At 32.0% G+C, this 16577-nt stretch overlaps 1 protein-coding gene across 3 annotated transcripts in view; it reads right to left on the reverse strand.

Annotated features, from left to right (window-relative positions):
• PTPN12 (protein tyrosine phosphatase non-receptor type 12) overlaps positions 1-16577 on the reverse strand; it is a 74873-nt gene that overhangs the window by 30046 nt on the left and 28250 nt on the right. For all 3 annotated transcript variants that reach the window (XR_013995329.1, XM_081079547.1, XM_081079548.1), the window contains exons 3-6: positions 7530-7606; positions 5935-6030; positions 5177-5215; positions 1815-1886 (exon numbers count right to left, since the gene is read on the reverse strand). Coding sequence is in view for 2 of the 3 variants with exons in the window: in XM_081079547.1 (XP_080935673.1) it covers positions 1815-1886; positions 5177-5215; positions 5935-6030; positions 7530-7606 (284 nt within the window). In the remaining variant the exon portion in view is untranslated. The remainder of the gene's footprint in view (positions 1-1814; positions 1887-5176; positions 5216-5934; positions 6031-7529; positions 7607-16577) is intronic.

A 16577-nucleotide genomic window follows, 5' to 3' on the forward strand; every position in this document is an offset into this window, starting at 1 on the left:
TATATTTAAATTAGCAAACGTTCAACACAAACACACTGCACAGAAATAGATTTCCTGGACTGTTCAGGAACTTAATATTGTAGAATACTTTCTGTATTAGTGAGGAGGGAAGTGTTCCCTCATGGAAGTAGACAGTGTGGTGTGTATTGGTTTGCATTAATTTCAAATAATATGAAGTACAGTGTGATTTTTAAAATGTTTATATTTAACCCATAAACAGTTCATTTTAACCAGAACTTTAGAGTATGACTGCATATTAAATCCAGGCAGTTGAACTGAGTTCCAGTTAACATTACAAAAATCACATTGTATTTATAAGGGAGACTGTAATACAAGTTGAGTCCTTTTCTGTATCAACCTAGAAAGCACTGAACTTTGGACAGGCATCAGAGGGATTCAGAAGTTCTAAGTACAAAATAAGTGACAAAATTATGGACTTCTTCAACTCACCAATGACAAGTAAAATCATAGAAATCATGTTTCATTTAACCATGGAAAACAAAGTTAAAAACAAGTGATTCTGAGATGGGGAATGTGATGGTTAATTTTATCTGTCAACTTAGCTGGGCCATCAAGTGTTTGATATTTGGTCAAATATTATTCTTGGCGTTCCTGTGAGGGTGTTTTTGGGTAAGATTAATATTTAGATCACTGGACTATGAGTAGATCAGATAGCCCTCTATAATGTGGGTGACCGTAATCCAATTAGTCAAGGCCTACACAGAACAAAAGGACCAGCCTCCCCCAACTTAAGAGAATTCTCCAGCAGACTGCTTTTCTCCTGTAACATCGATTCTTCCTGGTTCTATAGCAGACTGTCTTCAAACTGGAACTGATACCAGCTTGCCTGGGTCTCTAGCGTGCCCGCCCACCCTCCCTGCAGATTTTGGACTTGCCAGCCTCCATAATCATGTGAGCCAATTCCACATAATAAATCTCTTTCTTTATATACACATCTTATTGGTTCTGTTTCTCTGGAAAACCCTGACCAATACTGGGAAGTTATGTACTTTTCATGTTTGGTCAATCATGGATCTGAGTTGAGTAGATAAGACGACACATTTCTTTCAGGTGATTAAGAAACATGCCATCATATGCATAACCTAAAGCAAATTGTTGTTTGTATTTTAAACCTCACTTATAATTTACTTCTTTTTTTTGTTTTTCCTTCATTGTTTTTGTTTTTAAATTTATTTTCTTAGATAAGTTTTTTATGTTATTTATTTTCTTAGATAAGTGCTGTGTTAAGTTTTATAACTAGAATTTAATTCATTTGCAGAGTGCATTAGTTATACATGTCGTTTCATATCAAATTACATAAAGGATTAAGCTTTACTTTTAGGATGGTAATTCTTAAACCCACCTTTGAATATAATTAGAACAATTCTAGAAAGCATAATATAGATATGAAAGATTAACATGATAAACTATACTTCAGTCATCAACGGTCTTTCCCATTTATTCAATTTGAAACTAATACTTTATACCAATTTTCAAATATATCACTCAAAGCAAATTCTCCATTTACTCATACATATAAACACTTATGATCAACTTACATACAAAGACTAACACAGAATTAACACAATAAGGTATAAGTAATTTATACACTAATGAAGTCATTCCCAAAGCTTCTAAATTTTAAAGCAGTATGAAAATGAACATTATTATTATTTATTATAATTAAGTGTAGATTTACATGGAAACATTGAGTGCTTGGCTTATATAAAACTGGGTTCATACCATAGTATAATTTAATTATTCATCAGTCATGCCAATGTTGTTTGATAATGAACGCAAAAATATGAACTTACACAAGAAATTTTAAATGGTGCAAATGTTATAGGGTCTTCTCCATACAAAGGCCAATAGCGCTCACACTTTTTCTGTTGTCAAAAAAAAAAAAAGAAAAAAAAAGATAGTAAGTAAACCATATGATAGCTTTTCTTGAACTTTTATAAATATTTTGTGCCCTGCTATTCAGCTTGTTATTCCTTCCCAGAAAAACTGCCATCAGTAGAGAAGGACCTGAGAGAGCTCAGACTTCTCCAACTGTTCCTAAAGAGTGGGCTACTGCGTCCTCTCCACGATTAGTGATGAGAACATTATTAACATAAGTGTATAAGATGTTCATTGCTATCTGCTTGCTTGACAAGGTAGACTCCAAAGATACTCGTCTAGAAGAAGACCGAAAAAAAAAAAAAAGTCTAAAAAAAGTGCCTGGCACAAGAGCATTTAGACTGATGTGTTGTCAGGCAAGTTTTAATGCCTATAAAATGACTCTCTCTATAATACCTGGCTGAATTCTTGTTAAGTGTAAAATCTGTGGCACAGTGGAATGAGCATTCTACTTAGCATCAGAAGTATTTTCAGAAGTACTTCTAATCAGAAAATTAGAAGTACTAATTTTCCTGCTGTATTGACCTTTAGTTACTTTACCTGTAAAAATGGGAATAATAATACTTATGTAACTGTTCTGAGTACTAAACAATAGTTTATTTCAAATATTCTATTGGTGGTTAAAACCCTACATAAGCATAATGTGTAATTTAAACTATCCGCTTTTATTTAAGAGTACAGAACGTGTAACCAGTTTTCCCTCTTACCTTCCCATTTTAATTAAACAGGTAATTAGAAACAGAACATTCAATTTTCATTGGTTTCTAATATCAACCCCCTTAATTTTAGAAAATTAGGTAAGTGAATGAAGGCCTAACTTAATAGAATATACACTGATTCTGATGCTAAGAAATGATACATTTTTATTACGACCCAATAAAATGAAAAAAGCCTTTAAGTAACAATCTAGCTTGAAACAAACCGTATGGCAGTGAGAAATGTATCAATTCTTACGAAATTCTTCTAGTTTCAAATATAGTAAGTGGAATCATTATCTACAGGCTGGAATTAACCATAAACTGACAATGATACTCACTGGTCAACAAAGTAGAACTCTCTAGTATGTCAGTTTAGCTTAGAAAAATGTTATCAATATTTTAGAGGGCTTAAAATCAAAAACCTCATTTTCCAATAGAAGTTTATAGAAAATGACAAAATTGAATTATTTTTTAGGGTTTTTTTACCTGGTAAAGTGTTAACATCTTGAAACAAGCAGAAAACAAGTTATAAGAGATTAATTTAGTAAGAATTGTGTGACTAAAATACCACTGATTTAGATAAGCAGTAACTGATTAAGGATTATACTGGTATTGACATTCCAAGTATAAACTAATGCCTATTGATATAAAAAGCTATGTTAAACATCACACATAGATATATAAGCATATATCATTCATTTTAGAGAAAAGTGAAGCTTGGAGGGGACAGTTCTGCACCATGGCCAAAATCCTAGTGAAGTATATAGGTATCTATGCTCTTTCCATCAGGTCACATTCCAAGTCAAGATCTAAGTCAAGGTTATCAAATAAATTAATAGGCCCTAACTTACTGACAATTTACTACTAACAAAATCCTATGAATCACAAAATCTTTAACTTCAAAAAATTTTGCACTGAATAAGACTTAATTTTTCATCAACTATTATTACTGATATACAGTGGGAGCTGATTAATAGAATGAAAAGAGAAACAAGTTAACAGTAATTTAAGAAAACATTAGGAGTAAAATTTAAATTTCTGTAACAATAGATTAATAATAATGGTACCGAAGTATATATTAACAATACTTAAAAAGGTAAGTTAATCACTTAATTTCTCGGTTTGTGTATTTTCCAATTTTAGGAAATGTTCATTTTCTATCCAATATTACTGAATACTTCCACTACTGGTGAAGAATGAAATTGGGAGGCATTAAATGTGTTCCAATGATTTATATAACATCTCACATAACTGAAATATGTACTATCGTGCTTTATGAAACATGTCCTATACTGAAAAATTGTAATAAAAATTTTTACAACAAAAATAATTTTCTCTTTAAGAAAACTTCAAAACATCACATAACTTAAAAGTTTGATTTGTATGTCACATTTATAGACCACACTTAAGTTCTATTGAATAGGAGTGATACAAAAACTACAGTATTTAAATTAGAAAAAGAAATTATTACACTAAGACACATTAACGTTAATCCCCCTCAAAATATCCCCCCTCACTTCGAACACACTTATCCCATCATTTTTGTCTCTTTTGGAAGCAGTTCTGGAAGTCCTCTTTCTTGTCTTTAGTTGCGCTGTCGTGGCTGCTTCGATATCCTGAATTGATTCAAAATGTTTTCCTTTCATCGTCATTTTGATCTTGGGGAAGAGCCAGCAGTCGCATGGTGCCAGATCCAGTGAGTAAGGCAGATGAGGACATACCGTAATGTTTTTGATAGAAATTCCCATCCCAGAAGCGATGTGATATGGAGCATTGTCATGATGGAGGATAAAGTAACGACGCTCATGAAAGAGGACTTCCAGAGCTGCTTCGGAAAGTGGCCAGAATGACGGGCTAAGTGTATTCAAAGAGAGGGGGAGTATTTTGAGGGGAGTTAATGGCAATGTGTCTTTTACTATATAATTTTTGTTTTATTTAAACATTTACCGTATGTTTTGATCACCCCTTGTACCTATTCTATAGATAAATATATTATCACCTCCAACAATGAAGACTTAGTAATTGATGCTGCAGATCACAACGGCTTTGAAATTACTACACTTGTAAAGGGCATAAAAATACCAATGTCAAAAATTTCAGATTAATGAGTTTTCTTCTCTTTGAAGACAGCATAAACAAACAAAAAACGTAGTGTATTTCCAGACAGAGAAATCAGAATATGCAAGCTATAAATTGATAATCAAAATTATTTTATTTACCTCATTTTCATTGCTCAATTTTATCCCTATTTTCAAATTACCTCTCTGCTTTAGTCCATAGTGTTCTACTTAAAACACCATTAAATATTTGAAGATTGCTAAGTAACAATAAAAACATATATTTCAGTATATATATTATAATAAATGTATTTATAAAATGTAAAAAAAAAGTTTATGTGCTTTAGAGATTATTTTGTTCTTTTTATTCAATAAAAGCAATAGCAGAACACCAAAAAGAAAACAAGTATCTCATTTAATTACTAGGACTCAGAATATAATAAAAGACCCAAAATATATGTCTCTAGAAAAGAATAAAAAGTATATTCTATAATTATTTTAAGTGTTAAAAGGTATACATACCCTTCCCATTTCAAATTCTCGACAGGCCATTACAATAATCTAAAAAGTGGGGATGGGATGAGATGAAGAATTTATCAGTTAAACATAAATTCATCTTTGTTTTACTCTGAGCATGGTCTGTCAAAAAAATTGATTTTAATATTAAAAGTATGACTTAAAGAAATAATCAAAACCACACCTTCCAAACAAGGGCTGTACAGTAACAAATTAAATTGACTTCAATTAACATTATGTATTTGATTTGAATTAAATTTTATCAGTCTCATAGATCTACTTCTGACTTCTGAAATTATATTTAATAAAACTCTCTCAAGATTGAATGCATTTAACTGTCTTTGAACATAGGGTTGTTACATTTGCTTCCCCACCCCAACATGTTTCTAATATATAGCAAAATTGAAATAATTCACAGTAAACACTGTAACGGCCATCTATATTCTACCATTAACATTTCACTATGCTTGTTTTATCACATAGCTATCCTTTTACCCATCTGTCTATCAATCCATCTTATTTGACAGCTGTCTTATTAGTTACTTACTTAGGACAAGATTTAAAATATCACACCCTCTTTTAAAAATATTTCTACTAGTTTGTGTGAATTTAATTAGATATCAGTTGCTTTCTTTTTAGTAACATTAGCTATAATTAACATATCATTAGGGTTAAAAAGTGTTTTCATGTCTTATTCAGTAAAACATCCTATGTCACTACATGTAATACTTCTCAAAATAGAGTTTAAAAAGTAAATTACTTACTACAACATTGTACTCCCATATCATCCTCCAAAAATCTATTACTGTGTTTGCTAAAGGTCCTTGGGTTGCTACATATGCTTTTGGCCCATAAACACCCTAAAATAATAAACAAATTTCATTATTATGATTAACAAAAATATTTCCTTACCTAAATTTTAAGGTTTCAAATTTTATTAGTAATACTGCTGTTTTCACCCAAACCATTTCCAAATAATTTTTGTTTCATAGTACATAAAAGCATGACAAAGTATGTTTAATTAACTTTAGCTTCTGGTGAAATGTTATTACTTTTGTGTATTTTATTTAACATGGTATACAGAATTGGTTAACTTAAAAATTCTTATTCACCTAGGAATTTAAAACAAAAGGCCTAATACTAAGTCAACAAAGTTAACTGTATTAGAAACATAAAAGCATCCTTTGTAGAAATATTAAAAATAGCTAACAGTTACCTTCAATTATTTATTCAATTTAAAGTTTATTGAGTGTCTACTATGTATGTTTCTAACACATACCAAACAAGATAGCAGACTAAAATACAAAACTAGCATGTAACGGAATCATATAATGTATCAGTGTTATTAAACACAATAAAGGCTAGAATTTTAACAAATGTCCTTATAAAAGAATATAAACACGAACAACATCTGAAACAGCAAATCACCTGTGTATTAGTTTTTGTTAATCTATTTGTTTTGGGTTTTGTCATATTGTAATAAAATTGACTGCTGGGGAAAACAGTTTTCATTTGAAACCATGACTGTTCAATGTTGACATAATTAATATTAATTTCACCACCTAACTCTTACCACTTTATTTTTGTAAACAAAATATTGTATTAAAATATGTATAAATACCATATATAAAATAACTAAAATTATACTGTCATATAACTAGAAAGAGTCAAACACACAGAATAGCTAATGGAATAAGGTAGTCTTTTACTTAGTCAAGTACCAGTTTGAATTCATTTGTCTCTCTATTGACAACTATGTAAAGAACTTACTGCTTTTGATCAAAGAGTATCCAAAAAAGGTTAACTATTATATAAAGACTATATTTAATCTTGCATTTGGAGTTTTCAACTGTAATGGTGCAGTTGCCCAAAGTTTTAAATCTAAGTTTATATTCTATAATTTTAAATCAGTATTACTCAATTTATTCCAACCCTATCAATTTATCCCAGGATATTATTCAAAAAAATAATAATGTTCACTGTAATTTTACCATCAAGAAAAATTGAAAACAACCTTTGTGGTACAACTACAGGGAATAACCATGTACATTTGTGTATATACACTCAAAGGGACAATCAAGAAGATGATTTAGCAATAGGTGAAGTGTTTATAAGCCTTCAATATAAAAGAAGAAACAAAATAACTCTCTCCACTATCACAAAACTAAACAAAACTCTAACTTTATGAATTAAGGGCACTAGAAAGGAAAGTACATAAAAATGTGTCAGGGCTGTGATTTTACTTTTATTTCTTTTGTTGCTGATATCATGTTTAGGTAACTCAAAACAATTTAATAAAACTAGTATGTTGGAAAACATTAAGTATGGCAGAGAAACACCATTTAAAGTTAATACATACCTTAATAAAATTTGCATTGATATAGTCTGAATCTTGAGAAGGAGTCTTTAAAGTCAGCTTAACTCGGCTATGATCAACTACAAAAAAAAAAAAAATCCTAAATTACATCCTGTTGGCAGACAGATGTTTTCTAATGAACCAGAAGTAATAATAAATAATTTACTTCAAAAAACAATTAATAAAAATTGACTCTAGGAACCAGGGTAATTTTTAACATCATATTGACAGGAAGTCTAAAAATAAAACCCTGATGATGTAAAGCTGTGTTTTAAAGTTGCTATCAGTACAATCTCAGGACCTCTTTTAACATATAAATTCCTGAACATGATCCAGATTTACCAGATAAGAGTCTGGAGTTTAAATCTCTGCAGCTTTTAACACGCATCCCACGTGGTGAGCACTAACTACTGAGACACAAGCTCATTTGCCAAAATTCTCATTAGGAAATCTTTCATATTTTATAAGAAATTATAAAAATTAAGTAAATTATGACAAATAAATGAATTAAGACGATGTATAAAAGTGCTCAATACCTGCACTTGGCCAATAATATTTATTAGGTAATGCCTACTTAGGGTAAAAAACAATCTTTACAATAAAGTCCAAAAATATAAATTTTATTAATTTTATAAAATTATGTAATTTTATACTTAAAATAAATTATGCACATGATTTTTTTTAAAGTTAGATACTAAAGAAAGATATAAAATGAAAAGTAATCTCCCTGTCCTTGAATTTCAGGGCTCTCGTTCTCAACAAAGACATTTATTTCTTCCTTCCAAAAGTAATTTTTATGTATATACCTACATACTTTGAAAAACTACACAAATGCAATGATACTATACATGTTGTTCTGTATCTGCTACTTTTCAGTTAATATATCCCCTGCTATGTTTTATACCTAAAACTAATATATTGTCTGTCAACTGTGATTAAAAAAAATAAAATTAGAAACCACACACACACACACACACACACATATATGTATATATATGTATATATATATATCCTGGAACTCCTCCCAGAGCAAATATAGATCTATCATATTCTTTTTAATGTTACGGATCCATTACATGGATGTTTCATTATTTGTTTAGCCAGCTACACCACTGATGGCCCACTTTTTCCCTATTAGAAACAGTACTACAACAAACGGTGCTGTACATATATCTGTCACCAGCACTGGTGTAGGGTAAGCTCCTGACTTACCTTCTAAAAGGTACACTGACTTACACAAGTGCACATACAAGTGTTATTAGTAAGAACGACTGGGTGTTACACTTTTAATAAATTAACAACCTAAAAATGTAAAAAATCGGACTTGCATTTCTTTTTTCTTTTCTTTTTAACTTTTATTTATTTAAGTGTGTTTTTCCAGGACCCATCAACTACAAGTCAAGTAGTTGTTTCAATCTAGTTGTGGAGGGTGCAGCTCACAGTGGCCCATGTAGAGATTGAACCAGCAACCTTGTTGGTAAGAGCTCATGCTCTAACCAACTGAGTTATCCGGCTGCCCCAGACTTGTATTTCTTGAATTACACAAATGATTGCACATTTTCATACTATTGTTGGTTATTTATTTATTTTACCATAAACTGCTTATTTATATCTTTTGCCCATTTTCACCATATGTCTGTTTTCCTACTGATTTATATGAAATCTATGTAAAGAGACAAATCAGCCATCAGTCACAGGTAGTGCAAATAGTTTACCAGCTTGTGTTGATTTTTAAAAACTTTTTATTTAGAACTAATTCTAGATTTACAGAAAAACTGCAAAATTAGTGTAGAGAATTTCCATACATCCCTCAGTTGGCTTCCCTTAATGTTAATATCTTACATAACCATAGAACAAGTATTAAAACGAGAAAATTAACAGTTACATTACTATTAATTAAACAAGAGACTGTAAATTTTACGTTTTTTTTAAAAATCTTTTTCTCTCTTCCCAGAAAAAAAATATATTTTTTTCTTTCCACATTACATTTAGTTATTATTTTTCCTTAGTCTCTTCCAATCTACCAAAATTCCTTTCACTGATTTTTTTCTAATGATTGGAATGAGGTTATGCATTTTTGGAAAGAACACTGGAAAACAAGGTTGTGGCCTCAGTGAGAAGACACACCAACGGGTTCATGAAGTCAATCAACATCATATTACTTGGATGTTAACTTTAGTCATTTGGTTAATATAGTGTCCGCTGGTGTCTATAATGTAAAGTTACTATCTTTCCCTTTGTAGTTAAAGAACATTTGCAAGGAGATAACTTTGAGCCTATGAAATCCTAGTTGTAGGATTGCCTAATATTCAAGATCTCTAGATTAGAAAGAATCATACGTATCATATAATATGTAAAATGCCACTATAGTCCTTTCTAATTCAGGGACCATGAGTATTAAAGGCAATTAAAATACAAAAGGGCAAATACAGAAATGGTAAAAGACACAATTAAACTTCTTGGCAAACTCTTTAAGGACAACTCATTTATTTGTCCATGACCCAAATTTCATAAATTCATACTAAGGCCCAGTTATATTTTATTTTTTTATTTTTGCTGAAATCTTTCGAAATTTGTAGGAAGAAAACAATTTATCTTCTTACCATATTTCCAGGAAAGAAAATGTTTATAGTTTATATGTTTATCAATGCGCTGATTCTTATTTCACACCATTCTACATTTTTATTTTATTTTATTTTAAGCCATGTGGGACAGAAGATACCTACCAAAAAAATGCTATGCTTCTGGTAAATAAGAACAGAATATTCAGGAGTTAGGACAATGATGGGTTAAGTAACTACACGAAGCTTTCTTTCACCATGTTTGCCAGTAATGAGGAGTCCCAATTAATTACACCTATTCAGATGGCATATTAGCCTCTATTCAAAGTATCTCAAAGGCACAGACTTTTGTACAATAGTTGGTTTAATATGAAATCCTCAACAAATGTTTCCGGGGATTGTGAGTTCAAATGAGAACAGTGGTTCCCAAATGATAGTAAAGACAGAAGCCACTACATGCAAGCTGGGAATTTTTAAAATGTTCTATGATGGAAAATTTTATGCAAATAGAAAAATATAATAGTATAACGAATCCCCATATATCTATTACCCAGCTTCAATAATTACTAACATTTTGCCAGTCTTATTTTATCTACCTCAAATCATGTATCAGCTGGGGGCTTGGGAAAGCGAACTAAAACACAAGATCTTTGAGTTCCGTATTCTACAATAAGTTTAATTCAATAAGTTCAACATGGGGCACAGAAATGGCTTTTGTTTAAACTTTAAAGCACAGGCAAATTAAGTATAAAGTCACTACTTTATACTTAACAATCACAGTATACCGTGTTTCCCCAAAAATAAGCCCCAGTTAAGATTTCAGCCAGACGGACGCATTTAGCACGTTATGACGATGTTCCAGAAGATTATGACATGACTGTAACTGAATAAATGTAGATTATTGTACATGAAAAAAATAAGACATCCCCTGAAAATAAGTCCTAATGGAGCAAAAATTATTAAGACCCAGTCTTATTTTCGGGGAAACATGGTATTATTGAGAATTTAAAAATCAGTATTATGCTGCTTATGTAACACATTATCACATGTACTTTAACATTTTTCATTGGTGCTCCTGTTAAGCATAAAAATGAGTAGAAATAATATAAAGCATAACAAAAAAATACAATCATTTCGAATCTCCATGATTTTGCTGATTGTCTCTACAATCTCTCAAGAACCCAACTCCAAATAGATAAAAACCAATACTGGCTACATAAGAGGCTCTTTCAAGTAGCAACTTGCTTTCTTTTTGAACAAATATCAACACCTACAGCAACAAAAAGAACATACATAAAATTGTTACCTCCAGGAAACAGAAACTGCCTATTGACTAAATCCTAGGACTAAGAAATAAAATTATCTCCATAATTCACATTAGATAGGCAGAGTACCCTGATTCATCACTCCTAAAGGTTAGCCAGCTCAGTTTTAGCCCTCTCAACACATAAAGCACAGGCCAGCCTTGACACAAGAGTACCTAGAAATTTCTTAATTCTGGTACTGGTCTCAGTGTTCTACTACAAAATAAACCAAATATCCAAGATAGCTCCAGAAAAACCTAATTGATCGCTGAAGTGATGAAACTACATTTAATTGATCAAAAGCAAGGATGTCTGCTCTTGCCACTTCAAGTCAACGTTATATAATACTACAAGTTCTGATCAGTGTATTAAGGAAAAAGAGACTCATATTGAAAAGTATAAAATAGTCATTATTTGCAGATGACATGATTCTATATGTAAAAAATTCTAAAGGATCCAAAAAACTACTAAATAAATGAATCACTGGATTAAAAGGGAAAAAAAATCAACATACAAATATAAAATGTATTTCTATATATAGATGACCCTTGAACAATGTGGGGGTTAGGGGCACTGACCCCCCAACAAAGTCGGAAATCTGTTGATAACTTTTGACTCCCCCAAAACTTACGTTGTCCCTCAGTATCTGTGGGAGATTGATTCCAGGACTCCTATTGCGAGCACCAAAATCTACAGATGCTCAAATCCTCTATATAACATGGCACAGATCAATGCATAGTCAGCTTACCCTGCATCCGTTGATCTCAACCTCAGATAAAAAAACAGTACAGATATTTATTGAAAAAAGTTTGCATATAAGTGGCCCTGTGCAATTCAAACCTGTTTTGTTCAAGGGTCACCTGTACTAGTAAAAAAGAATTTGAAAAATTAAATTCCATTTACAACAGCTTAAAGAATTACAAAAATAAATACAAGACTTGTATACTGAAAACCAAAAAACACTGTTGAGAGAAATTAAAAGAAAATCTAAATAAATGAAAAGACAGTCCATGCTCATAGATTAGAAGTCAATATGGTTTAAGATGAGAATTCTCATCAAAATGATCTAGAAATTAATGCAAAAATCCCAGTAGAATTTTTGCAGATTTTGACAAGCAGATCCTACAATTTATATGGAGATGCAAAGGACCCAAAAGAACTAAACCAATTTAAAAAAATAAGAACACAGTTGAAGACTTATACTTCTTACTTTTAAAACTTACTATAAAACTACAGTAATCAAGAGAGTGTGATATTGGCTTAACACTAGGTCAATAGTATAGAATTAAGTATATGGGTCAAATGACTTCCAATAAAGATAACAAGGCAATTCAATGGAAAAGGACAGTCTTTTCAACAAATGGTGCTGGAATAATCCCATATACACAAAGATTACTTTAGACCCTAACCTCACACTATATTAAGAAATTAACTCAAAATTAATTACAGACTTAAATGTAAAAGAGCTAAAATTAAAATACTTCTAGAAGAAAAATGAGAAAACACAGGAGAAAAATCTTTGTGATATTGGCTTAGGCAAAGAGTTCTTGGATAAGAACATCAAAAGCATGATCCAGAAAACTGATCAGACTTCATCAAAATTAAAAGCTTGCACACTTTAAAAGACACCATCAAGAAAATGAAAAGACAAGTGATAAACTGGGAAACAAATTTTATAAATCATATATCTGAAAAAAGACTTATATGAGTATCTACATATATAAATTCTAAGTATATAAATTTATAATACAAATTCTTATATATAAAAACCTTTTATAACGCAATAGGACAAAAAATATTATCAAAATTTAAAGTACAAATGCTTTCAAGACACTTTTCGCCAAAAAAAAAGATATATAAGCGGTTAACAGAACATGAAAAGATGCTCAACATCATTAGTCATTAGGGAAACGCAAATTAGAACCACAATGAGATACCTCTACAAATCCTCTAGGGTAACTATAATCCAAAAGACAGTAACAAGTGTTGGCAGCGATGTAGAGAAACTGAAACGCTCATATATTGTTAGGGAGAAAGTATAATGGTACACAACTACTCTGAAAAACAGTTTAGCAGTTTCCAATTTCAAAAATGTTCTCCAATTAAAAAAAAAAAACACGTATTTCTCTAATAAAAAATTATTAAAAAAAAAAAGTTAAACATAAGCTTCCATAGACCCAGACATTCCATTCCTGAGTATCTATCAAAGAAAAATAAACCCTATGATCACACAAAAAATTGTATAGAAATGTTTTTGTTTGTTTGTTTGATTAATTTTACTGGGGAATATTCAAACAGTGTGTTTCTCCAGGGCCCATCAGCTCCAAGTCGTTGTCCTTCAGTCTAGTTGTGGAGGGCGCAGCTCAGCTACAAATCCAGTCACCGTTTTCAATCTTTAGTTGTAGGAGGCGCAGCCCATCATACCATGAGGGAATTGAAATGGCAACCTTGTTGTAGAGAGCCTGTGCTCTAACCCACTGAGCCATCCAGCCGCCCCGCTGGAAGCTCAGCGGTAGTTTGTTGTCTTCCATCCAGTTGTGGAGGGCGCAGCTCACTGGCCCATGTGGGAACTGAACTGGCCACCCTGTTGTTAAGAGCTCACGCACTAAGCAACTGAGCCATCTGGGCGCCCATGGAAATGTTTATAACAGCATTATTCAGAATGCACGCCAACTAGTAAAGAAAATGTAAAATAACCATACAATGGAATATTACTGAACAATAGAAAGGAATGAGCTACTGATAGATGCTACAACATGGATCAATCAAAAAACACCCTAAGTGAAAAAAGCCAGACACAAAAGACTATACATTGTATGATTACGTTTATATGAAATTTCCAGAAAATCTATATAGACATAAAGCAGAGTAGTGGTTACCTGGGGCTGAAGACTGCAAACTGGCAGGGATGATCTTTTTGGGGTAATGGACATGTTCTAAATTGTACTGTGTTGATGGTTGCACAACTCTAATTTACTAAAAATCACTGAATTGTACACTTTAAATGGGTAAATTTTATGCCATGTAAATTACATCAATAAAGCTGTTTAAAAAATATTGTATCTAAAAGCACTGGATATGCTAAACATGCAAAGGAAATCGATGACTTAACATCATTCTTCTGACAGGAAGTAAACATGCATCTCTAAGTACAATTACTTTGAACATCATTTTCTAAGTTAAAGTGACTAGAAATTCTTTGGAAACTGACATGTCAAACTTTATGTAATTTAAAGAAAAAAAAGGCACGCCACTCTTAACTACAGCACAGTGATGAAGAGCTCAGGCTCTGTCTAGGACAAGGTTTCTCAACCTCAGCACTCCTGACATTTTGGCCTTGGATAATTCTTTACTGTGGTAAGACTGTAGCCTCTGTATTGTAAGCTGCAAGAGCATCCCGGCATCTACCCTCCAGATGTCAGCAGCGCCTGCCCACTCCATGTCACAGTTGTGACAACCAAAATATCTTCAGATGGTGCTAAATGTCCCGTCCGGAGAAAAATCACCCTAGTTGAGAACCAATGTTCTGGATCTAAACTGCCAGGGTTTAAATTCTCATCTACTCTATTAGCTGTATGACAAGCTATTTAACCTCTCTCTGTCTTCGTTTCTCATCTGAGAAGTGGCATATAATAGTACCTACCTCAGAGTTTTGTTGTGATGATTATGGCAAATGATCTATTTACTACAGAAATTGGCAAACAATGCAAAATCAAGGCTTTTATTTTTCTGAGGGCCAGTTTAAAAGCACACCACTGATCTTCCCCCTTTATCTCTATTTAAAATTATAAAGCTTCTTCCCCCTTCTATTCTCAGCTTTGTCTATATACCTCATTCCTACTATATTATTTTCAATATAGCACTAATCACCATATTGCAGACCATATATGTTATTTGAATTCATTGTCAGGCACTTTGATTATATAAGCTCTCAAAGGGCAAGGTTTTCTGCCACTTTGCTCTGTTTCCCCAGAACATGGCACATGATCAAAGTATTTTGTAAAATGAATGAATGAAACACAACATATGAAAACAGAACCCTGGAGCTATTTAAGATTCATTTCCCCAGATGGTAAAAATAGGTGGAGAAACGGTCTCTTTAAGAATACCTGCATTAATTCCAGAGCACAGTAAGAGTACCTCAAGATGACCTTACTTAACAAACACTGCCCGCCCAAAAAACTCATACCATTCACTATTCTGAAGTGGACTGGAAGGAAAGTGGAGTGTATCTTCCAAAAACTTAGAGTGGTTATTACATACCAGGTACAATTCTAAGCATTTTACATGTATTAACTTATCTAATGCCCAAAGTAATCCTAGAAAGTGTTATTTTAATCTCCATTTTACAGATGAGGAAATCACGGTACAGAAAAGATGAGTCCAAAGTCATATAGATAACAAGTTGTAGAACCAAAATTGGAACTTCCAGACTCGGAACTTTTCACCATTATGCTCTATTGCCATTAGTAATTCTGCTAAAACCAACCACCCACAGATCCCACAGCTGAAAATAAAGTTGAACAACAACAGAAAGATGAAGGATTAAGTTGATGCAAAGAGGACAGTGAGAAAGAGAGGGAAGGAGGTAAGAGGTGATCTGAGAGAGGGATATCATGGAAGAAAATTTCAGAAACAGAGACTGGTCAATGGCATCAGAATAGTTAACAAAAAAGAATAAGACCAGAAATAAAAAGACTACCAAATCTGGCAATTAATTAAAAAGTCACTGCGGACTTTATCAAGGATATTTTACAGAGAACAAGCTTTAAGAATGAATGAGAATTAAGGGAATGGTGTCATGGAATGTAGATATTTCAAGATACTTTGAAGTGAAAGAAAGAGTACCTGCAGCTTTCAGAGACAGCAGTTATGATGCCAAGTTTTTATTTTATAAAATTGGGACACACTTAGGTACGCATGATTTTAGAGTTAAGACATTTTGCTAGAAAACTATGCTGTTTAAGAATATAATTACATTATTATTAGAATATAATGCTATCAGCGTAACTCATACTCTCAGAGATAGATATTTAGACTGTTGAGAACAGACATGTAGGCATGAATCATCTTATGGTTCTTATTGTGAATAGACAGTTTTTAGCATTTTACAAAATTTATTCAATAATATTTATTGAATTATCTGTCTATGTTATTTTACTGTAATAACTTTTTGAACAAGGAAT

The sequence above is a fragment of the Rhinolophus hipposideros genome (assembly GCF_964194185.1).
Source record: "Rhinolophus hipposideros genome assembly, chromosome: 18".
Classification (NCBI taxonomy): domain Eukaryota; kingdom Metazoa; phylum Chordata; class Mammalia; order Chiroptera; family Rhinolophidae; genus Rhinolophus; species Rhinolophus hipposideros.